The 27,364-nt window shown below is 40.7% G+C and overlaps 1 protein-coding gene across 5 annotated transcripts; it reads left to right on the top strand.

Annotated features, from left to right (window-relative positions):
• Positions 1-1,424: 1,424 nt before the first annotated feature.
• On the top strand, positions 1,425-26,922 carry RACGAP1 (Rac GTPase activating protein 1). Of its 5 annotated transcripts, none has more exons than XM_042246753.2 (17): positions 1,425-1,963; positions 8,804-8,892; positions 12,903-13,105; positions 14,072-14,208; positions 15,140-15,209; positions 16,838-16,891; positions 17,817-17,897; positions 18,272-18,389; positions 19,073-19,203; positions 19,830-19,994; positions 21,718-21,813; positions 21,901-22,099; positions 23,404-23,509; positions 23,684-23,816; positions 23,925-24,060; positions 25,009-25,117; positions 25,794-26,922. In XM_042246753.2, exons 2-17 carry the CDS (start codon positions 8,808-8,810, stop codon positions 25,867-25,869), a joined length of 1,899 nt encoding a protein of 632 aa, XP_042102687.1. In that variant the 5' UTR covers positions 1,425-1,963; positions 8,804-8,807; the 3' UTR covers positions 25,870-26,922. The 5 variants fall into 5 exon arrangements, with proteins under 5 accessions (XP_042102687.1, XP_012029718.1, XP_004006418.1 ...); XM_012174328.5 differs by having other exon boundaries at positions 1,425-1,836; XM_004006369.6 differs by having other exon boundaries at positions 1,425-1,526.
• Positions 26,923-27,364: the final 442 nt, after the last annotated feature.

The following is a 27,364-nucleotide window of genomic DNA, read 5'->3' on the forward strand; positions in this document are numbered from 1 at the left end:
AGACCATTCAGATATTACCTAAATCAAATCCCTTATGATTACACAGTGGAAGTGAGAAATAGATTTAAGGGCCTAGATCTGATAGTTAGAGTGCCTGATGAACTATGGAATGAGGTTTGTGACATTGTACAGGAGACAGGGATCATGACCATCCCCATGGAAAATAAATGCAAAAAAGCAAAATGGCTGTCTGGGGAGGGCTTACAAATAGCTGTGAAAAGAAGAGAAGCGAAAAGCAAAGGAGAAAAGGAAAGATATAAGCATCTGAATGAGAGTTCCAAAGAATAGCAAGAAGAGATAAGAAAGCCTTCTTCAGTGATCAATGCAAAGAAATGGAGGAAAACAACAGAATGGGAAAGACTAGAGATCTCTTCAAGAAAATTAGAGATACCAAGGGAACATTTCATGCAAAGAGGGGCTCAATAAAGGACAGAAATGGTATGGACTTTATTTTGGGGGGGGGGGCTCCAAAATCACTGCAGATGGTGACTGCAGCCATGAAATTAAAAGATGCTTACTCCTTGGAAGAAAAGTTATGACTAATCTAGACAGCATATTCAAAAGCAGAGACATTACTTTGCCAACAAAGGTCCGCCTAGTCAAAGCTATGGTTTTTCCAGCAGTCATGTATGGATGTGAGAGTTGGACTATAAAGAAAGCTGAGCACCAAAGAATTTATGGCTTTTGAATTGTGTTGCTGGAGAAGACTCTTGAGAGTCCCTTGGAGTGCAAGAATATCCAACCAATCCATTCTAAAGGAAATCAGTCCTGAATATTCATTGGAACGACTGATGCTGAAGCTGAAACTCCAATACTTTGGCCACCTGATGCGAGCTGACTCATTTGAAAAGGCCCTGATGCTGGGAAAGATTGAAGGTGGGAGGAAAAGGGGACAACAGAGGATGAGACGGTTGGATGGCATCACCGACTCCATGGACATGAATCTGAGTAAACTCCGGGAGTTGGTGATGGACAGGGAGGCCTGGAGAGCTGCAGCCCATGGGGTCGCAAAGTGTCGACTGCGGGACTGAACTGAACTGAACTGTCAGCTCAGTAAATCTTCCGGAATTCTTCCTATTCAATGGAGAGATGATCAGTTAAGAATTTCCAAAAGTCCTATTTCCGGGTCTGGGGAAAACAGGCCCAGAATAATTTGCCCTCAAAAAGACTCATTTGCCCTTAGTCAACATGGTATCTTCAATGCCTTCAAGAAACGGCTCCGGAGGGAGTGGGGGGAAGGGAGAAAGAAACCCCAAAAACTGGTGACCTTAGTCAAGATGGGTGCCTTTGGCCTCGCTCTATCAGAATGCGCATGCCCGTTCTTGTCCCCGCCCTTCTCCGTTGCCCTGGCCGTGCGTCAGAGCGTAGGGGGGCGGGGGGGAAACACCGCGGGAGGAATAAATTTCTCTGTGATTGGTTGGTGCAGATTTCAAACCTGGCCTGGCGGCGGGGTGCTGGTCCGCCGTTGGGTGAGACGCGGAGGGGAGTAGAAAGCTGCCCGGGTGGGGTCAGGCGGACCCGACAAGGTGGGTGCTGGGGGTTGCGAGAAGAGGTGTTTCTGGCGCTGGGTTTTTTGTGGGAGGGAGGCGTCCCTGGTAGTGAGCTGTGGCCTCCACGAGGTCGGGGTAGGGGGAGGCCGGCACCTACAGCTCCTCCTCCGCGGCCCTCCTCGGGGGCCGCGGGGCGCGGGCTGCCTGAGCGGGCTTTGCTTAGGGAGTGGGGGGGTTTCTTTCGTGGCGCCATGTTTTGTGGAAAGCCGGGGGCGTCTTTTTGAGATGGTGACTTCAGCAGGGCAGAAGCTACCCCAAAGAAATGGCTTTCACTTAAAGACAGAAAGTAGGTGGGGTAGCAAGACTTTTTCGAGGGTTCTTTTCGGAGGGACAAAACTTTTTCAAAGGGAAAAGCCCTGATGTTCTGGAGGCCGAGGCGGCTTGGAGTGGAGCCCCTCTTTCTAGTGGGCTGTGTGAGTCTCGGGAAATGATGACATTTGCCTTTCTCATTAAAATCTCAGCCTTAGAAACACAAGGCCTTACTTTGTCCTTTCACATACATCCCTGTTCATCTCTCAACAGAGGGAGTCTATAGGTGGGAATGTATAGGATTGTGGGGTGGGTGGGAAGATAAGCTTTTTTTTTTTTTTAACAAACGTCATCGTACTCTAATGTGGTGGGTGAGCTTTCGAGTTATTGAAAGTGTTTAGAGAATACGCCTTTCCTGTAGGTTAATCATTCAACAGGTATTCAGTGCCAAATTAAGTACAAGACAGTCTTGGCTTTAAATGAGCTTGCAACTTATTTGTGCTAATAGAACTTAGAAAGATAACTGTGGTGAATCTAGTAGGCCTTTACACTTGAGAATACTGTACGTTAGTCCGGCCCTTTTAGAAAATATTTTGGCACCATTTATCAAGAGTCATAAGAGATTTTTTTTACCGTCTGACTTGGTACTCCAAGCCTTGGAAATGCATTTTTAAGGAACATGGCCACTTGAAGAAAAACACTCTCCGTAGTGATGTTCAGCTTATTCGTTCATTGAATATTTTGTCATCATTTGCCAAATGTCAGGCATTGTTCTAGGCACCAGGAGCTCATCAGTGAACAAAAATCTGTGCCTTCTTGGAAGTTAAACTATTGGGGAGACAAACAATAAACCAAATAAGTCAGTTAATATGTAAATATGTTAGATGTGGATAAATGCTTTTGAGCAGGAGTTAAAGCAGGAGTTTGGGGGGAAAGATGCAATTTGAAAGAGTGGTTAACAATGGGACAATGTTTTTTTTAATTGAAGTATAGTTGATTGACAGTGTTGTGTTAGTTTCTGGTTTACAGCAAAGTGATTCATGTTCTTTTTCATATTTTTCTCCATTACGGATTTTCTCCATCATGAATTATTACAGGTCCTGGTATACAGTAGCACTTTGTTGTTTGTCTGTTTTATGTATAGTAGTTTGTATCTGCTAATCCCAACTCCTAATTTATCCCACCTCCTTTCGTTTTTGGTTGCCATAAGTTGGTTTTCCATTTCTGTTTCATAAATAAGTTAATTTGTGCTGTGTTTTAGATTCTACATATGAGCAATGTCATGGTGTTTGTCTTTCTCTTTCACTTCACTTAGTATGATAATCTCTAGGTCCATCCATGTTGCTGCAAATGGCATCATTTCATTCAGGGCTGAGTAGTATTCTACTGTGTGTGTATATATATATGTGTACATATGTGTATATATATACACATGCACATGCCCCTTCTTTATCCATTCATCTGTTGATGGGCATTTAGGTCGTGTCCATGTCTTAGCTGTTGTAAATAGTGCTGCTGTGAACATTGGGGTACATATATTTTTCAAGCCATTGTTTTTTTTCTGGATATATGCCCAGGAGTGGGATTACCAAATCATATAGCAAGTCTGTTTTTAGTTTTTCAGGACCTTCCATACTGTTTTTTCCATAGTGGTTGCTCCAATTTATAATCCTGCCAACAGCGCAGGAAGGTTCCCTTTTCTCCATACCCTCTCTAGCATTTGTTATTTGCACACTTTTAAATTATGGCCATTCTGACTTGTGTGAGGTGGTACCTCATTGTGATTTTGAGATGCATTTCTCTAATAATTACTGATGTTGAACATCTTTTTATGTGCTTATGGGCCATCTGTATGAGTAAATGACATTTGAATAAATACCTGAAGAAAGTGAGGGAGTGACCATAAAAGTAGAGGTAAACAGAATTACCTAAATGTTCAAGGAAGAGAACAGTTAAATAAATGTGCATCAACTTCTTGCAACTTAATGGAAATATGGTAGAAAAAAGTAAGACAATATATAAATCTGAATGCAGTTCTATGAAATATGATGCATAATGGGCAAAGATTACTTAGGGAGGTGCATATAGTTCAGGGTGGTGAGGTTTTAGTTTCACCATTAAAAAAATGTTACTTTTTTCTGAACAGAGAAAACTAACAGTATGAGGCAGTGTTTTATGTCTGCCAGATGAGTGTTTTAGATAATAAAGAGGTTGTTTTGTACTAAAATGATTACAGAACGTTTTCCATAAGTTGATAATACTTATATTAGACCCTGAAGAATGGAACACTTTGGAATGGAAGGAATTTACAGAAGAAATAAATAAAAGGAGAACTTAGTATAATGAACTGGTAATGATTTTATGAAAAATAATAATTTGTCTCATTCTGCTTTTTTTGGGGGGCCGTACTGCACGGCCTTGTGGGATCCTAGCTCCCCCACCAGGATAGGTGGGCCTTATGCAGTGAAAGTGCAGACAGAGCCCTAACTGCTGGACTGCCAGGGAATTCCCTCTTATTCCGTATTTTAGTCTTCATTCATGTTGGACTGAATATGTTCTGTTTACTCTTTCTGCAGTTGACTTGCTCATGAGAACATTTGGTTTCAAGATATTCCTTCTGTCTGCCAGTTGAATAGAGGCTTTGATATGGTAAAGCAGAAGCTGGACATTTGGGAAAAAGAATTGTTCTGAAATACTTTCATATGAAAGCATTTTGTAGTATTGAGACAGTCTTAGGGGATGTTTTTCCTTGGCAGCAGAGAACTGATATTGTCAATTTCTTGGGACTCTCCAGATTTAGTAATGTTTGTGAGAATGTTTTTCATCAAAACTCTTTCCTGAAAAACTCATTGCTTTGTCTTACAATATTTAACACTCTTGATGCATCTAAAACCTGATGTATAGGTCTCTTAATAATGTTGTTTGTAGGGGGAGGAAGAAGAGGATAGAGACTTTCCCCAGGATACTCTGCAGTAAGATCTGTAATAGTCTGTTATTCTGAAGGATGATGTCTGTTCTCTTGGCTGGGTGATTGAAATTAAATTGGGGACTCAAAGCAATCACATCAAGCTGAGACTCTTTCCTGGTGATGCCAAATTGCTCCCTTAGGGATACTCACAGATTGGGAATCTGTAACATAGTGACTTCTCCACCTCTGGGGCTTCTCATCAATAACAGCTGAAATTCTCTAGTACCTTTTTGTTTAAAGTGCTCCACAAACTGATTTCCTTGCTACACACAAGGATCATTTCAGCTTTCCCAGAAGACAGCCGCCTCTGTAGTGAAAAAGTGACAGCTGTTTTACAGCTGCACAGCAATGTACTACAATATGACTTTGTTTGTGTTTCCTTTCACATTAGTGTATCTCCTAGCTATGAGCTAAATAATAAAGGGGGAGAAATAAACAAGTATTCATGAAGGTGAAAATGTGACCCAGCAGGAAAATTAACACCATTTTCAGTTGATATTGAGTAGAATGAGTAAATTTTAACTTGTCAGGATATCAGGGTTAGTACTGATACAGAATGATATTTTTGTCATCTATAAATAATTCCTGATTCACTTCTGTAGAACATTAATAAAAATACATAGTTCCCCAGCATATAAAGTGAAGAGGATTATATTTTCTGGTGCTATTTTGGATTGCCCAAAGTAATTCTGTGTTAGCGGAAAAGCTAACTCTTCTCAGATGCTGTGAGGCTCATGTAGAAGAGCTTGTTTAAGAGCCTAGACCATGTCAAATTTTACTGTCTCGTCCCTTTTTGATCTGAAGTCCGGCTGTGGTTTGCTAATCACTATTATAGGATGTAAATAACAACAATCACACGAAAACAAAACCAAAAAATTTATACCCACTCTAATACTCTATAGTCATATTGTGAGGTTTGCTTTATACAGTATAAAACTTTTATCTCCGTTAATTTGTAGAATTCTGTGAGGCAAGTAGGGCAGGTATTTTTGTTCCCGTTTATAGATGTGTTTCAGAATTTTAAGTGACTTATCCATGGTTATACAACAGGTAAATAAAAGAACTAAAAGTTTATCCTAGGGCTTCTATCACCTTTATTTAACTGTTCTCTTTGTTTTCATGTATATTAAACATGTTCAGGTAGAATGGAAATGCTTTTGACAATTAAATCATGGTGGGGAATGTGTCTGTATTCATTCATGAGTTTGTTCTCTGACTTCAATTTATCAAGTTTTTTTTTTTTTTTTTCAAATACTGAGTCTTTGCAATATAGTAGTGCCAAATGTAAGGTTTCTCCTTTCAAATTTAGAGTCTAGTTGGGACATAGCTGGTGAAGTTAAGATAGAGTACAAGGTGAATGTGCCACGTGAGCAAAGCAGTTGAGGAAAGATTGGGACCAGAGAGGTCAGTGGAAAATGAATGTTAATGACCTGCAAGTGTTGAGGGGCTGGCTGTAACATGCATGAGAGAAGAATCCACAAAGTTTGATGACTATATTTGTAGGAAAGGGAGTAACTTAAGGTGATTCTGAGGTTTGAAACTGAGTGACTGGGAGAATGATAAAAATAAAATAAAAGTTGATGTCAGGAGGAGGAGGACTAGGGTAGGTCAGTGGGTAGAGTAGTTGATAATATATGTGAGGGAAGGTTGTTTTCAAAATCAAGCTCAGCATCCAGATCATCCCAAATTGAGAGTTGTAGGATTGAGTCAGTCGGGGGGGAGCTGAGGGCCAGAGAGAGAAATGGGGGGGCTGTCTGTGGCAATGTAATGACTCAAATGGGGTAGTTGGATACGTTCAAACAGCTGTCTCCTAGGTACTAGGCATCGTGTTAGGAGAACAATGTAGATTGAGGTAGTTGTGTGAGATCACAGTTACTATGGTGAGACGTCCCCAAGTAGGTACTCTGTGTCTTTAGTCTTTTCAGGAGTCAAGTTGTGTTTTCAAGAACGTACCTCCACACAGTGCTCACTCTAGGGAGTGGTGTACACAAAGAAAATAGTGAAACAAGAATAGAGGAACTTGAGAAAATAAAGAATTTCTCTTAAAGGGGACGGAGAATCAGATTGTTGTCATTTAAGCCGTAAAAGTCCTCTGAATTTTTTTTAATAACCAGTTTTCAGTGTTCTGGTTGCACTGTCAGGTTTTCCTTTCCTGCTTGTGTGCTCAGTCGGGTCTGACTGTTTGCGACCCCATGGACTGTAGCCCGCCAGGCTCCTCTGTCCATGGGATTTCCCAGGCTAGAATACTGGTGTGGATTGCTATTTCCTCCTCCAGGGAAATCGTCCCCACCCAGGGATTGAACCTTTTCTGCATTCCTAGTGAAGCAGAAGTTTTTCTGTGTACTGAGCTCACTCTTCTACATTCTCAGATTATACAGATCAGGGAAGAGATGATAGACACGAATAATACCCCATATTAAAACTGACCACCGACTTTCATTTTTATTGGGAGCCAAAGGAATTCATTTGAATAGGCTACTGAACACCCTATCCCTTTTTCTGTCCTGTAGCACAGAGAGGTATTTGCCTTTTTTTGGTCATATTGTTAAAACCCATGGGCATCTCTGTGACTTCTGCATCTTTTCCTGCCAGTTTTAATACTAGTCTTTTAGTTTTGTTTTTAGTTTAGAGAAAGAACTTTGTAATAAATTTGTCAGTCTGGTTGCTTAGCAGCTTGCTGTGATTATTATGTAGCTTGGAACAGATACATTGCCATTTGAAAAATCTTGGTTTCCGGCCCTGATTCAGGTATATATTGCATCCAAGCTTAGAATTGAAAGCTTTTTTGCTATTAGAGCAATCATCATGCAAGTACAAATGAGTAATTCTGTAGCATTTAATAGAAAATATCTTAATGTTTATATATTTCTTTTTCCCTTGGTTTTCCCTCCCCTTTCTTGCCCTCTTAGCTTATAGTACGATGTTACAAACACTGTAAAGTTACTAATCCTTCGTTAAAGAGCTCTTAAAATTCTATTTAGCTGCATGAAAGAGGACCTGGACTAGAGTGTTCAAGGGATGATTAGGAGAACATAAGAAGAAGCCTTTAATGGTGTTTCGGAGGATGTTCAAGTTTCAAATGAAATTTGATTGTTTAATTTCATTTCCTTGATAATTTTCATAACATCGCACTGATGTCTTTCTTTCTCAACTGTTAAATGAAGATCTTATTTCCTCAAAGTGTTCCCAGTTAAAGTCTATTTGAAACAGAACTGCCTGTGAGGACACCATTTTTAATGTAATATCAGCAAGTCTTTAGGGGGGAAATATGAAGCTTGAAATTCACTATTACAGAACACAGTAGCAAATGATTTTTCCTTTGCCCTTCTAGCTGTGAAGGTGGTGTATTGTCTCCTTGATGCCAGAATGTGGTACAACATAATCCTTTGCCTATACTTAGTATAAATTTATTAGACATAGTCCCTGCACGCAGTCCAGCAGAGAGCCCTGCATTACAGAAATAATTCTTGTGCTGCTGAGCTGGCGATTTACCCACTTAATCGCTCGTGTGACGTCATCTGTGCCGTTGGTAGGAAATGTGCTGACCATGTCCTACGTTTTAAAAGGCAGTTGCCACATGGGTACTAGCGAAAAATGAAATTAAAAATAAACCTTTTAAGTTACATTGAAAGTCTTCAAAGTACAGCAGGATTCAAGTGGCAAAAATGTTATATTAATCATTAGGGTCGACTAAGTAGTTGATCACCTAGTAATAAACTGACGTACTTGTCCCTGATTGCTTTCTTCTCAGCTCCAAAGTGATTCAGAGTGGAGGAAAAGAAGTAGGCAGGAAGAGGTGTTATATTCAGGGGACTGAAATGCTTTTGTAATTTTCAAATGAGTCTTAAACATTCTCACTTTGTTTTTATAATAAGGATTACACAAAACATCAGCTGTTGACTTGAGATTCTCATAGTGGTAGCTTACACATGGATGAGTCCAGATGTTAGTCACTGATCACTGTGCTGGATTGCTACTGAATCTTTTGTCTGAGGGAGATGGCAGGACCCCTAATGTATATTTGATTTCTTGGCAGAAAGATGGATACTACAATGCTGAATATGCGGAATCTGTTTGAGCAGCTTGTACGCCGTGTGGAGATTCTCAGTGAAGGAAATGAACTCCGTAAGTCATTCTGAGCTGGCCTGTGAGAAAAAAAACAGATTTCAGATTTGGGCTTTCTCCATAGCCAAGCAAAATTGTTTTTCATTTTGAGTTACCTAAAAAAAAAAAAAAAACAACGGTCAGTTATTTGTGATCAAAGCTTCATGGACATGGATTCTAAATGGTCACTTTTTTTTTTCCTGTGGTTATTTTTAAATGGGTTTTACTCAGATTTTTTCGTTATTAAAGTTCTCTTTTTACTGAATTGTTGGCATTAGTTTCCAGTTTCATTTTTGTATAACAAACTGGGCTTTTTTTCATTAGAGGAGTTAGTTGTGTACATTTTTTATCTGAGGTTTTCCCTATGTTCTATAAAACATTTTCAACTGGAAAGGAGAAAAATGACATAATTTCTTTTTGAAGGAAGGACAATCCATCTGCTTTCACCTACTTCATATATTTGATGCTTAGTAATAAAGGTTTGAGGTTGGGTGGAGAGCTAGGGAGGCAAAGGAGGTGGTGATAGAATAGTCTTCCGGGAAGTAGATTAGTGACAAAGAAAGGTGGAGCTGATAGCTCTGACTTAGGTGATCTAAGGGAATTATTCTTTACCAGCTTTTCTTTGTGTTACCATCCTCTCCTATTTCAGATTCTCATGAATACCTAATTCAGTGGGTGTTGCTGCTAAGTCAGTCTCATTGGTATAAAAGTAACGCAAGAACTAGGTCTTAAGAATCTTCATAGCACTTACTGTAGTGTGTTGCTTGTGCCATTCAGTGCTTTCTTTAATTTGATTCATGCTTTTAATAGCTTTCATTGACTTACAGCCTTTTCAAAACAGTATTCTCTTTTCTCTAATAACTGTTGCATGACCTTGTCATCTGGTACCAACTCAGTAACCGTGATGGCATACTAATTAGGCTTTTCTTTGAGGTCACATCATCTCAGAAGACAGATTGCTTTGGAGTCCAGTGGGGAAGAGATCTTAAAATTCAGGTTTAGTCAGCCCATATTCAGTGAGAACCTGTCACAACTTCTAGCACATGTAGAGGGAAAGGGATGACTAAATGACTCCATGGAAAAAACTAGGGTTTGACTTGAGCCTTCAATTGGGTATAGGGTAGGATCCCAACAGACAGAGATAAAAGAGGTCATTGAGTGTTAAGGGAGACATCTGAGTGGAGGCAAGAGGATGTGGGATGTGAGGTGAATAAGAGTAAGTGGGGAATGACTTAATCAGAGCTGTGCTTTTGGAAGGTTACCCTGCCAGAGGTGGCGGCTGCATTAGAGGTGGAGGCTGTGAGGCTGATTAGGTGGTTGCCCTAGCTCAGGAAAGAGGCATTGGGGAGCCCTAACTGGAGTGATGATTGTGAGCATGGAAATCGGCAGAAAAGGCTGTGATACTAAGATCTCTAGGAGGAGGCAGCTGATGGCATGTGGGGGCAGAGGGAGGAATTTGAGGTTTGGAGTCTCGGTAACTAGTGCTGGCTTTTAACTGTTATTTCTGTCTGTGAGATAGGAATTTTGCCACAAGGATTTGGAGATAAATGAGATACTAAGTTGTGAAAATAAATACCTATGGAAAAAATATGCTGTAAAAATACAAGATATTTATTCTTACAGGAACCTTTATTTTATAAGTAAATTTCTGTCTTTCCTTAATTTCTGTTACAAAGTAGAGGTACATTTTGTACCCTCTCTGAATCCCTAACTTGGTATGTTGGCTTTTGAGGAACTAAAATGACTTAATGTCTTCTAGACTCTAGAATCTCCTTTACTGCAACCACTCTAGTCTGTTATTGTCTTAGAGCCTAGGAATTCTTCCCATGCCTAATTGTCCCCTGACTCCTTACTCTTGCTTTTCATCATAGTAACTTCATTCCTTTTTTTTTGTATAGTAATATCTTAGTCATGTATGCAAATGCTCTGGTTTTGGTCTAATATAAACAAATATTTAATCATTTGTATTAAAATAGGAATGCCTTCCTTTAAATGAACTGATACTTTATTTGGTTTCAGTTCTGTTGTCCAATTCAGTTAGATCTGTAATATATGCCATTTAACAATGAATGGGAATTAAACCCCAAATAAGACTTTTCAAGGAGTATCCTAAAGAACAAGCTAACCAGCAAATTAGGTCAAGTGAAAAATCTTTTCATTCTTAAATTGTTTTTCAATTCAGGAAATAGTTGAGTGTGTAGGCAGCACTGTATTTAGAAACACTGACCACAGTGTAGAACTAGAAAGCTTTTAAACTATGGAAAGTGTGTTTCCTGTTCTTTATTTTTGAAAAAGGGAAGTATTACATACATTGAAAATATGCAAACAATAAGTTCCTTGCTTGGTGAATCGTGAGAGTAAATGTGACTAAGAACCAGCTCTTGTTTTTAAACTTTTTCTTTGTGAATCTATAATTTTGAAATATTTAAAGTTGCAAAAGGATATATTGTTTTCTTTTTCAGTTAAGGAGAAAAAAGCCCCTTAGTAATGGGTTCTAAACTGTTAACTAAACCAGTATATCATTTACAACTATTTGAATTGTAATAATATATTTTACTTTTTGAGATCCTTGATATTTGTATTATGTAAGATAACTAGGTCATGATATCCTATTTTGCTAGACTCTTGTTGACTAAAAACCTGTTTACTTGTGTGTCAGAATCAGTTTCTCTAGATTGAACTGTTATCCTAATTTGTAAGTTTGAAATTTGGTCAAATAATTAAAATTCCTTTTAAAAAGCACTATATTATTGCTATGCTCTTATGTTAAATTCGAATAGGAAAGGCTCCCTTATTACCAGAGAATCTGCTAGCTTTGTGTGAATTTGGCCTAGTTTCCACTGTAAACTGGGTTAATTTGACCAGCAGCAGATGTACACCTCGGAAAGTTCCTCCACGATGCTGGTGGAGTGATGGCTTAGAGATACATTGAGGTTAACTAGAATAGTAAGGCATTGTAGCAGAGAAGGCAGTGGCACCCCACTCCAGCACTCTTGCCTGGAAAATGCCATGGACGGAGGAGCCTGATGGGCTGCAGTCCATGGGGTTGCTGAGAGTTGGACACGACTCAGTGACTTCCCTTTCACTTTTCACTTTCCTGCATTGGAGAAGGAAATGGCAACCCACTCCAGTGTTCTTGCCTGGAGAATGCCAGGGACGGGGGAGCCTGGGGGGCTGCCGTCTATGGGGTTGCACAGTCGGACACGCCTGAAGCGACTTAGCAGCAGCAGCAGCAGGGCATTGTAGAATTGTCTTTGCGGTAGTCTTTGCAGGTGATAAGAATGGATGCCACCAGGGTTGTCAGGCTTTGAGGTGCTGCCTTGGAAGAGATGCTTCCTTTGCAGACATTTGAAGAGAGTCCACATTCCTCTTATCAGTGAGTCATCCAAAGCTAGTATGATCTTCTCTTCCTGTGTCTTTCCACCTGGAATGTTTACATACCCTTCAGGGCTGTGTTAAACAGCAAAAGCAAATTGGCTGTTTACTTTCAAATCAATATTTGTATAATTATACAGCTGAATGCGATTGCGGCCTAGACATCTGTAATGTTAATCTACATCTACTGGAGCATATTACAGCAGTTACATTTGAATGTGCTGTTTAACGCCTCTTTGGTGCAGCAACATGTGACTCTAAAGGAGGCTGCTTTTGTTTTATGGCCTAACTGTCCTGGTGCATGACAGCTGCCCCAAAGGTATCCTCCTTTGATTGCCTTCTGTTCAGATGCTTTCACTGTTAGTGTTACATCTGGAGCCAGGTGACTAATGAGTTACTTATTCCATAGCAGATGCCACTGGCTAAGCCAAAAGTAAGTGGCCTATTGGAATAGGAGTTGCTTCTCACAAAACTCTTGACCAGAGTGATGAACATATATCCAGGATCTGCTCCTGGTTATTTTCAGCTGGATTTGCCCATAATTCAGCCGGTCCCTTAATTATGCATTTGGAGTAAAACTAACTGGAGTACTCATATATTACAGCATTTATACTCTGTTTGGTGCTTGAGTTATTAAACTTTCCCCCTTTTCTTAGAATTTATCCAGTTGGCAAAGGACTTTGAAGATTTTCGTAAAAAGTGGCAGAGAACAGACCACGAGCTGGGCAAATACAAGGATCTTTTGATGAAAGCAGAGACTGAGCGTAGTGCTCTGGATGTTAAACTGAAACATGCGCGCAATCAGGTGGATGTAGAGATCAAACGGAGACAGCGAGCTGAGGCTGACTGTGAGAAGCTGGTGTGTATTGTTTTTCTGCTAGCACTGTGATGGTGGGGGTGCCCAGTTTCTTCTTCATTAAAGAATTAGAAGCAGTTTTTCCATGATTGGAGCTGAAATTGTAACTAGAAATACTATTTTTCATAGGTTGAAATTTAAATTTTTAAAATTTTTTTCTCCTTTAGATCTCAAACATTTACTTAATATGCAGATTTCAAATGAGAATTTCAAGAATTAGGGGGAAAGGCAGGGAAATCCTAGCATATTTGATCTGTTTCTTATTGTTGATTATAAATGCTACCTAGAACATCCTCATGTAAGATAGTAATGGCTAGTACTTTGTCATTGACATAAGCAGGACAATTCTTAAGTCTTCATTGCGGCTCTTAATTTAGGATAAAAGGGCTAGCTATGTTCAACCAGTATGAGCACTGGGACATAGAGCACTGTCATTCTGATGTACCAGGGTGGGTCATGGTACAAAGGAAGCCCTTACTAGGAGGGACTAATCCATCTTGGTATACTGTTAGGCGCCTCAGCAGGCTCAAATTGTCTGGTTCCAGTGCGTCACAGCTTTGTATCCATTTTAATGCATTTTGCTCCACCATTTAGAAAGGTGGGTGGCTGCTTTGATCTGTAGAAGCCAATAATTGTCCTGATAAGATGACACTAAAGTGTTTTTGCTCTGTGAAATCTATTTTGGGACTCTGATTTTGCAGTCCTCTCTTCTCTTGAATTAGCGGTTTGATCCAAAAGTCTTGTAGCAGAAACCTCACTATTCTGGATAGAGTTCATTTTACCAGTCAGAAATCAGAGACGCAATCTGGGCTTGATGTGAATTAATATGCTATTGGTGTAGCAGCCTTCCTGGAGGCTCATTTGCATAATGCTGTATTTTAATGTCTCCTGGTCTGCCTGTCCCATAAATTTAAGGTGACGCTTTCTCCCCTGGTTAGTTAGGACGTTTTACTCTGCTTTGGTCTGTAGGAAAGACAGATTCAGCTGATTCGAGAGATGCTCATGTGTGATACATCTGGCAGCATCCAACTAAGTGAAGAGCAAAAATCAGCCCTGGCTTTTCTCAACAGAGGCCACCCATCCAGTGGCAACGCTGGGAACAAAAGGTGGGGGAACTGCATCTGTTACCTGATCACAGGAACACAGCTCTCAGACGTTCTTGCTGTCTAAACTCTTAGATATACTGCTTTTGGAATGTGTGCTAAATAAAACAGGAAAAGACTTTGGAGGAAGGCTGGGTGGGAAATAAAGGTGCAGGGGCGTCCCGTTTTATTTTTTTATCTTAGGTTTTTTCATTAAGGGTAAAATTTGACGTTGGTGCGCAATTGTACCAACATCAATAATCCTGCCCATTGCTAAGAAACCTAAAGGTGGAAGTGGCAATACTTGCAGTGTTGGCTCTCTAGAGAGCTCTCGTAGTTCTGGTTAAGAAAGACCCTCTGTGAGCCAAGACCAGATGATAGTTTTGGTTCTACTGCACCACTATTTAAAATAGTCTCAGCCAAGCTTTCAATTAACACCCCCAATACAATACATAGGGAAAGGTCAGCACTCTTTGAGGTATTTATTTTGTTGTCTGGTTGTTTTATGGGAATCTATAACTAAGAAGATCTACGGGCTTAATTTGTTAGAAAGCTAATGCTGGGTAATTCTCTCTCTTGTAGAAAACAACCACAGTTGGGATCAAACTGAACTTCACTCTTCCGCCTTGTGACTTTTTAGCAGCCTGTAGTATAGACTCAGCAGGAAATAGCACCTATACCCCGACTGTAACTTTCAACTGCTGTTATGAGCCCTTTGCTGAAATAGCAGCTGTGCTGCATGTGTGCTCGTGTGTGCACACACACACATACACATAGTCCCCCTTGAAAACCGTAAAAAGCGGCCACCACAGCTAGGGGTTGAGCTTGTAGTTATCTCCACAGGGAAGATGCTGCTGTGAGATTGCTGATGTTACCTGACCAGTGTGACTTTTTCCAGTGTTGGTGGATTTTACTTTCCACAGTCTTGTTTCTAACTACTATTTCACTCATCTAGACTGTCAACCATTGATGAATCTGGTTCCATTTTATCCGATATCAGCTTTGACAAGACCGATGAATCCCTGGTAATGAACACTTAATTTCTGAGAATTATCTATTTTTCTTAACCCTGCTCCGTCAGGAATCTCTCTTCTGTCCTCTCTTCTGAAATTCCCTTGTTACTATTTTATTAGTTGATATGTTATAGATAATGACTAGCTTTTAAAAATATAAATACACACAAGCCTGAAAGAAATTGGCTTATATATTTAGCCTTTGGAAGTGAGAATATGGAATTTAGGATTTGGCATGAGGTTAAATTTATTTAATGAATCTGTGAGCTGCCTATACTAATTGGTTATTACATCTTGACTTTTTAAAACCCCAGCTAGGGGGGAAAAAAAATTATCAAGACTCTATCCAGGCAGGCTTTATTTGCTGCTCTTGGCTAGAGTAGATGTGTGCCTTATTTCTAAATTAAATTAGTTCTTGAGGAAAACTTAGTCATACTTCACAATTAGAAGGAAACCAGTGCCTTGGAACTTTAGCCCAAAGGCTGATGAAAGTTTCCAGGCACTAGACAATACCTTGGTGAGCAGTGGTTCACCTGTCTGAGCCCTTTGTTGCCCTGCTGTTGTGGGGCAGCACCCTTCTTGTAATGTATGGTGGGGTTTCTGCATAAGAGGTCATACTCTGATATTCAGTCTTTGTTCCAGAGACTTGCAGCTTATGGTTTCTGTAGCTTTCCTCTTTGACTGGTGGAAAGCTAGCAAACAAAACAACAAGTCAGGAGGTTATTGGTAGTTGGTCATTTGATGATAGCAAAACAAATGACAACTGCTTGTTACATAGACTCAGAGTTTTCTGTCCAAATTCAGAGTTTGACTAGGGCAGTAATTGCTCTTTTGTAAATATTAATATTAGGTATCGCCTTTTGGGAATAAGGAATGACACAGTTTGGGATTTTTAATAAAACTAGAATATATTTCTAGCTAATTTTAGAGCTAGACCTCTGCTGTAATATCTGTTGTAACTGAAGCTGAGTCAAACAACCAGTAGCTAAATTACTTGACCATAAATTGGAAAGGTTAAATTTATTTAGCTAAGCTATAATATATACAACTGTTTAGGGGTTTTGTGTTTTCAGAGACTATCAGGGTCAGGAGGTCATAGGTAGCTACAAAAGATGAATGCAAATGGTTGAAGTGAGTGAAGTAAAACTAGACCACAGTGAAAGACAAATGAATACTTTTTTAGGGCTCAAGGAGGAAGGATGATTGAGAGATGTGAATTCTAAACTAGAACTTTTAAAGTGGCTACCTTGTATAGAATATCGAATTAGATGGTAGCAGTCCCTTATGAGCAAGGATCACATCTGAACCATTAGTATAGTGCCCACCATTCTGTGAGTTCTAAAACTAATTACAAAAATAATCAGAAACAAAGGACCAGGTACTGAAGATAATCACGACAGAAGTTGATTCTTTAACCTTTTCTTGCCTCTGTGGTATTGATTCCTGATTCTATTATAATAGCTTCAATTTTGGAAAGAAGGCATGTTCACTTACCACAGCACTATGGCTATAACATTTGAGAATTGTGAGTTAGATACTCAGACTCAGGAGGTTTTTAAAATTTTCTGTAAATGTATTTGCATAGGATTTAGGGAAGGCCTAACCAAAGAAGGAAATTGATACAGTATAATTGTCAACAGGATTGGGATTCTTCTTTGGTAAAGACTTTGAAACTGAAGAAGAGAGAAAAGAGGGTATGTATGGTTTTGTTTACTTTTGGGTTTGTGTGTGTGTGTCTGTTTTTACTTAGTAGCAATAAAAGAGTTTCCTCCGAAATGTTGCCATTGTGCTACATTCCTGACATGTTGCTCTAGCTGGTGTTAAACACATATTACAAGTGAATCCATGTTGGGGGCGGGGGCAGTATTGATGTTCCCTGAGGTAGTAATTGCCTGGAAAATCCCATGGACAGAGGAGCCCAGAAGGCTGCAGTCTATGGGGTCACTAAGAGTCGGACACGACTGAGCGACTTCACTTTCACTTTTCGCTTTCATGCATTGGAGAAGGAAATGGCAACCCACTCCAGTGTTCTTGCCTGGAGAATCCCAGGGGCGGGGGAGCCTGGTGGGCTGCCGTCTATGGTGTCGCACAGAGTTGGACACGACTGAAGTGACTTAGCAGCAGCAGGAGCAGAGGTAGTAAACTCAGGACAGAATCCTGTCCTGCCTGTTTCACTATTCTGAGCTGATTTAAGTTCATTCATGGAGAGGAAAAGGATCTATTTAAGTTTGTTTTGAGATGTCATATGAATTTTTATGCAGAACTTTTGTGCTCTAATAGAAGTTTCAGATGAAATGTGTATATAATGGGATATACAGAGATCTATCTGTGCTTGTTTAGGGTCCTTAATATGTTTCTAGGACTTCATGTTCTTAGATAGGATTACACTCTACTTTTTCTGGTGCTGCCATCTAAATTTTTCCAAAGCTTGCTTGTTCTTCTAGGGCACTCAGGGCCTTTTTGTGGAAATAGGCTGTGAGAGAGAGCAGATTGTTTGTTATTTCCTGCAGCCCTGGTACCTAGGACTTGCATCCAAGTTGTCTAATGGAATAATTTTATTTTTTGTGCTTCAGATCTCCTATCTGACACTAAAGTTCTTGGTTTTTGCCCCATTTTTAGCGCTCGAATAGCCGACAGTTCGTGGATGGTCCACCTGGTCCTGTAAAGAAAACGCGTTCCATTGGCTCCACTGCAGACCAAGTAAGAATAACTAGGCTGAGAGAATTGTGGTCTTGAACATAACAAAGTGTGGTGGCCCCAAGCATAAAAAATCCCGAGTCAACATTGCAGTGTTATTTCGAAAGAGCTGTTTGGTGAAAATTCTTCTCTGTACTGGGATCCTTATCCATCTGAATAGAATAGTAAACAACATCAGCTTCATGCTTGTTCTCAGTTGCTTGTATACCCCTGTGACCTGTATTTTCATTTGAAAGTATTAGATTTCAACTTCAAGAGTATTTGGGGCTAGGGGCTTAAGTCCTTACTAAGACTCAGGAATTTTTTAACTACACCAAACCACCCATAGTAGAAGGGAAATTAGATTTATCCTTCCCTCATTACTGCCTTTGTTTCAGGGAAATGAATCCATAGTTGCTAAAACTACAGTGACTGTTCCCAATGATGGCGGGCCCATCGAGGCTGTGTCCACTATTGAGACCGTGCCATATTGGACCCGGAGCCGAAGGAAAACAGGTCCGCTGGGTTTGTGGCTGAATTGCCTATGTAAAAACAACTGGTGAAATCCGGGGAGAACTGGTTTCTTAGAACCCTCATGAGTCAGGGGCTGGATGTTTCAGGTCGTTCACTGTACTGCTTCTTACTGGGGGACAGAGCCCTGTTTTGTCATGCCCTGCTTTGGCTTGCTAGCCTGACCTACACCGCTGGTGTGTAGCTTGTCTCTCTGGAAACTGTGTTGCATAGTTCACTTCTGGGTGTTATAGACTCCTGGTTATCTACTAGTTATATTGTGTATTTGGCTGTGTCGGATCTTTGCTGCGGCACTCAGGATCTTTGTTGTGGCGTGCACGTTTCTTTGGTTGTGGCTCACAGGCTATTTAGTTCCCCTGTAGCATGTGGGATGTTTCCCAACATGGAAGACATATTTCTTTTCCATGTCCCCTGGCACTGGAAGGGAGATTCTTAATCACTGGACTGCCAGGGAAGTCCCTACTGGTTATATTAGAATTGGGGTTAAAATTCAGACGGGAGAATTACCTGGCGGTCCAGTGGTTAGGACTTCGCACTCTGACTGCCAAGGACCCTGGGATCAGTCCCTGGTTGAGGAGCTAAGTCTCATGAACCACAGGGTGCGGCAAAAAAAATTCAGAAGGAACGAAACATCTAAGACACAAAGCTTGGAGTTGTCTGTTTTCTAGGTACTTTACAGCCTTGGAACAGTGACTCCACATTGAGCAGCAGGCAGCCAGAGCCAAAAACCGAAACAGACGGCTCCAGCACTCCGCAGAGCAATGGGGGGATGCGCCTGCACGACTTCGTCTCTAAGACGGTAAAGCTGGGGCTGCTGCTGCTTTGGGACACATCTAATTTTTTAACGGTGGGCGTAATATTTGCTAATCACAAATTTAAATATTTAGTGTTGTAAAGTTAAATGTCAAATTTCCTTCCTCCTCATCCCCCTCTCCAGGGTTAGAGAGGGTGTGTATCTTTCCATTCTGTGAGTGATAGTAAAAGAAAGCAACTTTTCAGAAGCAGTGTTTGCTTTATCATGATATGTATTTACAGTTCATGCTTGAATATGGCACGCCTTAACTTTGTCCCATTTGATTTCTGGTAAAAATCCAAGCAAACTGACAGGGGCACAGAGGCCTTAACTGACTTGTTTGAGCCACAGGACAGTAAGTAGCAGAGTTTAACATAGAGGTTTTCTGACTCCTTGCCAGCAGTTTCTTTCCACTAGTGTATGGTGATCCCTTTGCAAATTACTTAGCCTCTTTTTGCTTGTTTCCTTATCTTAAAAAAAAAAAAAAAACCCTATAGGATTATTGTGAGAATTACACAAGTAAAAAATATGTGTAAAGGGATGAGAAAGCTATTGGGCACATGCTAAGTGCTTAATAAATGTTGATTGATGATAAATGTTCTAATTCATACCATTCCCTGTTTCATCCTCAGGTTATTAAACCCGAATCTTGTGTACCATGTGGAAAGCGAATAAAATTTGGCAAGCTGTCTCTGAAGTGTCGAGACTGTCGTGTGGTCTCTCATCCAGAATGTCGGGACCGCTGTCCGCTTCCCTGTATTCCTACCCTGACAGGGACACCTGTCAAGATTGGAGAAGTATGTATATGACCTGTGGGAGCCCTCACTGTGTTATGACTTTGTTAGCTTTTAAAAAGCCTCTGTGCTCAGACGCTTCAGTCTGTCCAACCCCTTGTGACCCCATGGACCGTAGTCTGCCAGGCTCCTCTGTCTGTGGGGATTCTCTAGGGAAGAAGACTGGAGTGGGTTGCCATACCATCCTCCAGGGGATCTTCCCAGCCTAGTGATAGACCCTGTGTCGTGGTGGATTCTTTACCTCTGAGCCACCAGAGAAGCCCTTTAAAAGCTTATGGTCATTTTTTTCAAAAATTATTGACGCCATGTACATTTCCTCCCTCAAATAGTGAATAGAAATTATAAAATGTTAACTTGAAGAATCCTGTTTGGGTTTGTCTGTCTGATTAGTAGCTTTTCTAAACCAAATTCTTCTTCCTTTTCTTCCCCTCCCTTCCTCTTCCTCTTTCCCTCCCTTTCCTTATTTTCTTGCTTTTTCCTTCTCCCTTCCCTCCTTTCGCTTCCTATTCTTCTCTTCCTTCCCATCCCCATCCCATCTACTTTTGTAAAATTTCAAACATATACAAAAGTAGAGAGATGAGTGTAACTAACCCCTATCATTCTTATCATTCATATCTTATCATTCAGCTTTCATGATCCCTGACTCATGTCCAGTCTTGATTTGTTAATACCTCCATCTTCTCCTGACCCTGTTCAGTGAATTATTTTGAAGCAAATCCCAGCCATGATATAATTTCATCTTTGAATATTCTTTATCTTATGTTGGAGATATTCCATACTAGGCTGTTAAGATTAGATTCATTTCTAAAATTTGATTCAATTCATTAAGAAATTATTGTTAGAAGCAACATTAGCAAGAATCAAAACAAAATGATTGAGCTGCTACTCAGCCTCCAGCAAATCAAATATTACTTTTCTTTAATCTTTTTTTTTTCTTTTAGTGCATGATTCCCATTTAATCTTTATTTTTTTTCTGGTTGTTCTGGGTTTTTGTTGCTACTCGAGGGCTTTCTCTAGTTGACAGTGAGTGGGCCTACTCTTTGTTGTGGTACACGGGCTTCTTTCTTCGTGGAGCACAGACTTTAGGCCCGTAAGTCTCAGCAGTTGTGGCGCGTGGGCCTTGTTGCTCTGTGGCATGTGGAATCTTCCCAGACCAGGGATCAAACCCATGTCCCCTGCACTGGAGGTGGATTCTTATCCACTGTACTACTAGGGAAGTCCTTTAATCTTAAGAATTTTTATCCATGCATGTAGTTTTTTTTACAGATTTTCTGTACTATAGAGCCACGGAGTTCTCTCCTACAGATCAGTGTGTGTCATAGTCAACTGAGTTGTATTAAATAATTTTTCTTACTAAGAGTAATTACAGGATAGAACAGATTTTTTAGAGTAATAACTTAGTTTATATTACACTCCACACCTGTAATCTCATTATTGCTTTCTTTCTGATGCCCTTGACTGTAAGAGGAGCAGGGGTGGAGTTGTAGCCAGTGATCTTATTACTTGTTCATGTGAGAGTGTGGTACATGTGACCATAAATCAGTCCTGGTGTAGAGGTAGGAAGAATAATTGAGCGGCTCTAGTCTTATTTATGCTTTGGGAAGAGGAATTTTAAAGTAGGCATGGTGTCCCAGCCTCAGTATTAGTCTGGGGATGGCTCTTCCCATTGGCCTTCATCTGCTAGTCTAAGTGGTATAAATAATAACTTTAAACTCACCTTTTTCAGGGAATGCTGGCAGATTATGTGTCCCAGACTTCTCCAATGATACCGTCAATTGTTGTCCACTGTGTAAATGAGATTGAGCAAAGAGGACTGACTGAGGTAAGAGTCCATCCTTGGAGAGGGTGAGTTTGTTATTTGCATCAGTAATTAAGAGGTTTTTAACTGAAAATGTCATCTTGATAACAGACAGGCCTGTATCGGATCTCAGGCTGTGACCGGACAGTAAAAGAGCTAAAAGAGAAATTCCTCAGAGTGAAAACTGTACCCCTCCTCAGCAAAGTGGATGACATCCATGCTATCTGTAGCCTCCTGAAAGACTTCCTTCGAAACCTCAAAGAACCCCTTCTGACCTTTCGGCTAAACAAGGCCTTTATGGATGCAGCAGGTGGGGCAGATCTTAATGCTTAAATGTGAGCCCGTGGGGGCAGGAGGTTCGGTGCTTCTGTTTCCGGTTTTGTCCCTTGCCGGGTGCAGTGCCTGAAGTACAGTGCTCAGATACTTTGATGGATGCATAACTCTTCCGTGTTCCCTGTGCTCTTCTGTCTGAACTGTATAGGGTCCTAACAGGTTTTTTGGTCGTACTTTCTGTTGTGGTTTTGGTCAAGCTCTAGGTTATCCTTTTGAGCTTGGAGCCACCCTTGGTTTCTTCACCTCGCACCCTACATTTAAGCCATTGTCGCATCTCATCAGCAGAAGCCTTGTCAACATGCCTTAGATTTAAAATGTGTCATTCCTGTTGCTGTCTTGACCTCTCTTACCCTGGAGTGCTGAAGACCCTATTGGTTTTCCTCTGTCTACTCTTGCCTTCTACAGTATAACCTTCACACAGTAGCTAGAATGGTCCTTTCAGAATTTAAATTGGACGATATCCCTTCTTTCCTCAGTATCTCCCAGAAGCCTCTCATAAGTCTCAGAATAAAATCCACAGTCCTTAACAGGCCCCAAAGACCCACATGATTTTGCCCTGGTTATGTCTCCAATATCATTTCCATCAACACGTCTTCCTTCCTTCCTTCTTTTCCAGTTACACTGAAATTCTTGCAAGTCCTAGACCATAACTGAGCTTACTCCCAACTCGATTAGAGGCCATCACACTTGTTGTCTCAACCTGGAGTGACATTTGCAGGATTTGCTCCTTTGTTTCTTTCAGGTTTCTTGTTGGGTAGCTTGTCCACAGAAGCACCTGACCAGCTGGTCAGAAAGAACAGCTCCCATTGCTTCTAGTTTTCTTGCCTGCCGTATTATTATATGTATCACTGCCTGATAGGTATTTGCTTTCCGATTGGCTCCTCCAGTAGCATGGGGCAAGGGCTTTTGTTTAGTTCTGCTTGATGCTGCTCACTTAGAACAGTGCCTGGCACCTGGTAGGCTCTTAACATGTTTTGTGAACAAGTACCTTCTTGATAGTTGTAAACTGCAGTTACACGTTTGCCTTCCTGGAAACATGAGTTTCCAGCTGCTCTCCCTAACTGCAAGAGTTGTTTTTTTTTTTTTTAAGTTCTGATTTCTAATATTGAGCTGTTGGCCAGTATCCTACTTGTTAATGAAACTAGAGACTGATGCAGTCACGAACCTAATCAGAAGTTTCAGAAGCTTACTGTATAGATGAGACTTTGTGGTCGATAGCTTGAAAAGCTCTTGTCGAGGGAAAGAAGTCTAGGCCTCTTGGTGCTTTCTTTTCATTTACAGAAATCACAGATGACGATAACAGCATAGCAGCCATGTACCAGGCTGTTGGTGAGCTGCCCCAGGCCAACAGAGACACACTAGCTTTCCTCATGATTCACTTGCAGAGGTGAGTAGAGCAGAGATTTGTCTCTGTGAGTCTGGGAATTTGCCACACGGAAGAGAATGGGGGTTGGATGTTAGGGAAGAACGTGAAGGGTGAATTATTTTCCTGTAGATCTTATATTTTGGTCTACTTTTAAGCAGAAGGACAAGTCTTCTAATTTAATGCTCTTTTACATAGAGTGGCTCAGAGCCCAAACACTAAAATGGATGTTGCCAATCTGGCCAAAATTTTTGGCCCTACGATAGTTGCCCATGCTGTACCCAATCCAGATCCAGTGATAATGTTACAGGACATCAAGCGTCAGCCCAAGGTAAGCAGGCATGTTATGTTACATGAACTCATCCAACAAAACAGGACAGACTGGTGAGAAGTGAGCCCTGAGTGCTGACAGCTTGCTAACACGTTGGGTGGCTTTCAGGTGGTAGAACGCCTGCTGTCACTACCCCTGGAATACTGGAGTCAGTTCATGATGGTGGAACAAGAAAACGTTGACCCCATGCATGTCATTGAAAACTTAAATGCCTTCTCAGCACCACAGACCCCAGATGTTAAAGGTAAGGCCGAAGGCGCGCTTCCTAAAGGGCCTGACTCCCTCTCTGGTTTTTGGCTGGGTGCCCTCTCCTTCCCTTTGCTAGAGCCATTTGAAATACATATTCTTTAGTAAATTAAAATGTTTTTGAGAATTCTAACATTAAAGAAAAAGCTATACAGTTCTGCCATCCTAACTTTGTTTTTACTTTTCCATGTTCTTTCTTTACCCATATGGATATTTTTATAAATATAGATCTAATAATTTAGATATAATTAGTACTTATTTCATTTAGCATTTTGTGAGAACTTTCTCTGTTACTGTATGATCTTATTTATCATTTTTATGGTTGTAAACTATAATTTACTTAAATATGCTATATTTGGCACTGATTTTATTTTTCAGTTTTTCATAATTACATATACTGATGGCATCAACATATGTATAGACCTTTTTATTTTTCCTAATGGTAAATTCCTTGGAGTGGGAATTACTGAATTGAAATAAAGGTTTTAAACATTTCTGTTTCTTGATATGCTTTACCAACTTGATTTCTTAAAGGCTTTTGCCAATTTGTATTGCCACCAAAAGTGTATGAGACTGGTTTCATTCCAACTTCACTGGCATCGGAGACCTGTTCCTTTATTATTGCAAGTTGCTTTTTAAGGAAGTATATTGTTTTTTCTAGTACAGGAAAAATCAAATAGATGGTAGATTTGTGAAGTTTGGAGTTTGAGAATGGCTTAAGTCAGAAAACGAATGTTAGCTACTCATTGATCATTGCCTGCATAGTTCAAAAAATATACTGGTGTATTATAAAATGATGACAAAAATGACCCCCGGGACTTTGCTAGGTCTCTAAACTTAGCTCTAAGTGTCTAACAGGATTTGTAGCTTAATACTAGTTGCCTTAGGAGAATGCTTTCTTCCCCGCCCCGCCTCCTTTAAAAATATGTTTTACCTTTGATTGAAGTGAGTTTACTGGGGCCTGTGACCACTCCTGAGCATCAGCTCCTCAAGACTCCTTCATCCAGTTCCCTATCGCAGAGAGTCCGCTCCACCCTCACCAAGAACACCCCCAGGTATGTAGAATTGGTTGGCTCAGGAAATAGGAAATGGTCACTTCCTTGGACCTCCTTCCCATCATGCTGAAGCTTATTGAAAGAAAAATTAAATTAGATCTTAGCTAGCAGCTAAGATCCTTAAAAGCTGTAAGGATACCCTTTTTGAAAGGGTCTGGGGTCGCCAAGAGTCGGACACGACCGAGCGACTTCACTTTCACTTTTCACTTTCATACATTGGAGAAGGAAATGGCAGCCCACTCCAGTGTTCTTGCTTGGAGAATCCCAGGGACGGGGGAGCCTGGTGGGCTGCCGTCTATGGGGTCACACAGAGTCGGACACGACTGAAGTGACTTAGCAGTAGTAGCAAAGGTCCTTAGCGGAGAAGGCAATGCGACCCACTTCAGTGTTCTTGCCTGAAAAATCCCAGGGACAGGGGAGCCTGGTGGGCTGATGTCTATGGGATCGCACAGAGTCAGACACGACTGAAGTGACTTAGCAGCAGCAGCAGCAGCAGCAGCAGCAGCAGCAGCAGCAAAGGTCTTTAGTATTTCCCCTCCCTCATCTCAGGTGATAGAGAGTGGCTTATGAAATAGTTGCTGAGGGTTTCCTACTTTAGTTGATTGTCAAGTAATGTTAGTTGTTTATTTATCATGTTTTTTAGAGTACTTTTCCAGTTCATTTTCTTTTTCTTTAGATTTGGGAGCAAAAGCAAGTCTGCCACCAACCTAGGACGACAAGGCAACTTTTTTGCGTCTCCAATGCTCAAGTGAAGTCGTGCCTCCTGTTGCTTGACAGCGTTTACTGCCTGTGAGGAAGAGTGCACCTGGACTCTCTGCTCTGTAGCCGCGTTACTGCTTTTAGCATTCTCCAGGCTTTTAATCAAGTTTAATTGTGCATGGGGGTTTTATGAAAACTATATATATCTCTTTCTCCTTCTCAAGTAATGTAATATCAACACTTTGTGCTGTCTTTGGGAGCTCTTAGATGGGAGATCTTTACAGGGCTATGAAATTCACTGTGATTCTTTTGCAGGCTGGGAGGTACATCCCTTTGGCTTAAAGCCAGATTCCCTCATGTAATGACATTTCTCTGATGTAATTTCCATGAGACTGGTGGTAGAAGGCCCTGCCTCTTTGGTAAGACTGACTTGTCTTGAGGTAGGAAATGGGGGGGCAGGGTAAAGAAAGGTTTCGGCAGAGAATTTAGGATGGCTCCTTCAAGAACTTGGAAATTCTCCTTCCCCCGTTAGGAGGTGAGCTGTAACAACAGAACCTACATAGAACTGGGATATGGGGAGGACTGAACTAGTAATGGGAGTGTACTTGGCTTTAATTTGGTTTGATTAGGTTTAATAGTGTTAAGTGGCACAACCTTGTAAAAGTTATACTACAATTTATATTTATTTCTAATGGGCCTCTGTTGGGACATTGGGTTTGGTTGGGGTCAAAGCTAGTTTATTCTTAAGTTGAATTCATTCTGATGCTTAACACCCCCCACCACCCCTTGTCCATTGGAGCTCTACTTCTAAAGGTCAGTGTACCGTCTGTTTAACACCCAACTAACAAGAGTAGGCTGTAAGGGAAGATTGTCAATATTTTGAGTGGCAAGAAAAGCCACAGTCATTTTGTCTTTGCACTTTGGATGCTGAAATCTTCCTATGGAGCATAGCCACATCTAGATAAATATGAGCTTTTTCTTCTATTAGAATTGTTTACAAAGCCTATCAAAATGATTCCTTCTATAGAATGTTTCTGACCCATAGTGGCCTGTAAAACAGACATTTGGAATAATATTCGGAAAAAAAGTAAATAGTTTTTTCAAAATGAATGTGAGATTGATTTTCTTGTCTGGAAGATAACCTTCAGTGCCTTTTTAAAGAAAATATATTTCCCCAAAAGTGTCCTGTCATTCACTGCTTCCCTCCGCCCTCCCCACCTCCCAGCTTCCCCACCACCAGGAGCTTGTTTCTTTGTTTCAGTCTCCTTCATTGTCCAAACTGAAGTCCTGGATTTGTCCTGACTCTTAACCCCTTATTTGAAGAAACTACTTTAAACAAAAGCAAACTTTCTAAACAAGTCTTTAAGGATGAGGATGGTGCAGGGAAAAGAAAGAAAGAAAAACACAAACGACTGTCTGGCTGACTGCCTAGAATACCCATCACTGCTGGAAGTGCCTCTGGAGTGAGCTGGGATGATTAACGGAGGGCACCTGCACTTGGAACTCTGAAGCTGGTGAACAGAATGTATCTGAGATTGAACGTAAACA

Source organism: Ovis aries, chromosome 3 (assembly GCF_016772045.2).
Source record: "Ovis aries strain OAR_USU_Benz2616 breed Rambouillet chromosome 3, ARS-UI_Ramb_v3.0, whole genome shotgun sequence".
NCBI classification, from domain to species: domain Eukaryota; kingdom Metazoa; phylum Chordata; class Mammalia; order Artiodactyla; family Bovidae; genus Ovis; species Ovis aries.

What these genes read in the sequence shown, in the direction of transcription:
- RACGAP1 (XM_042246753.2), top strand. Translation starts at nt 8,808, where the DNA reads ATGGATACTACAATGCTGAATATGCGGAATCTGTTTGAGCAGCTTGTA. An exon ending in ACGACTTCGTCTCTAAGACG is followed by an intron (nt 19,204 to 19,829) that starts GTAAAGCTGGGG and finishes TTTCATCCTCAG; the next exon opens with GTTATTAAACCCGAATCTTG. An exon ending in GGCCTTTATGGATGCAGCAG is followed by an intron (nt 22,100 to 23,403) that starts GTGGGGCAGATC and finishes TTTCATTTACAG; the next exon opens with AAATCACAGATGACGATAAC.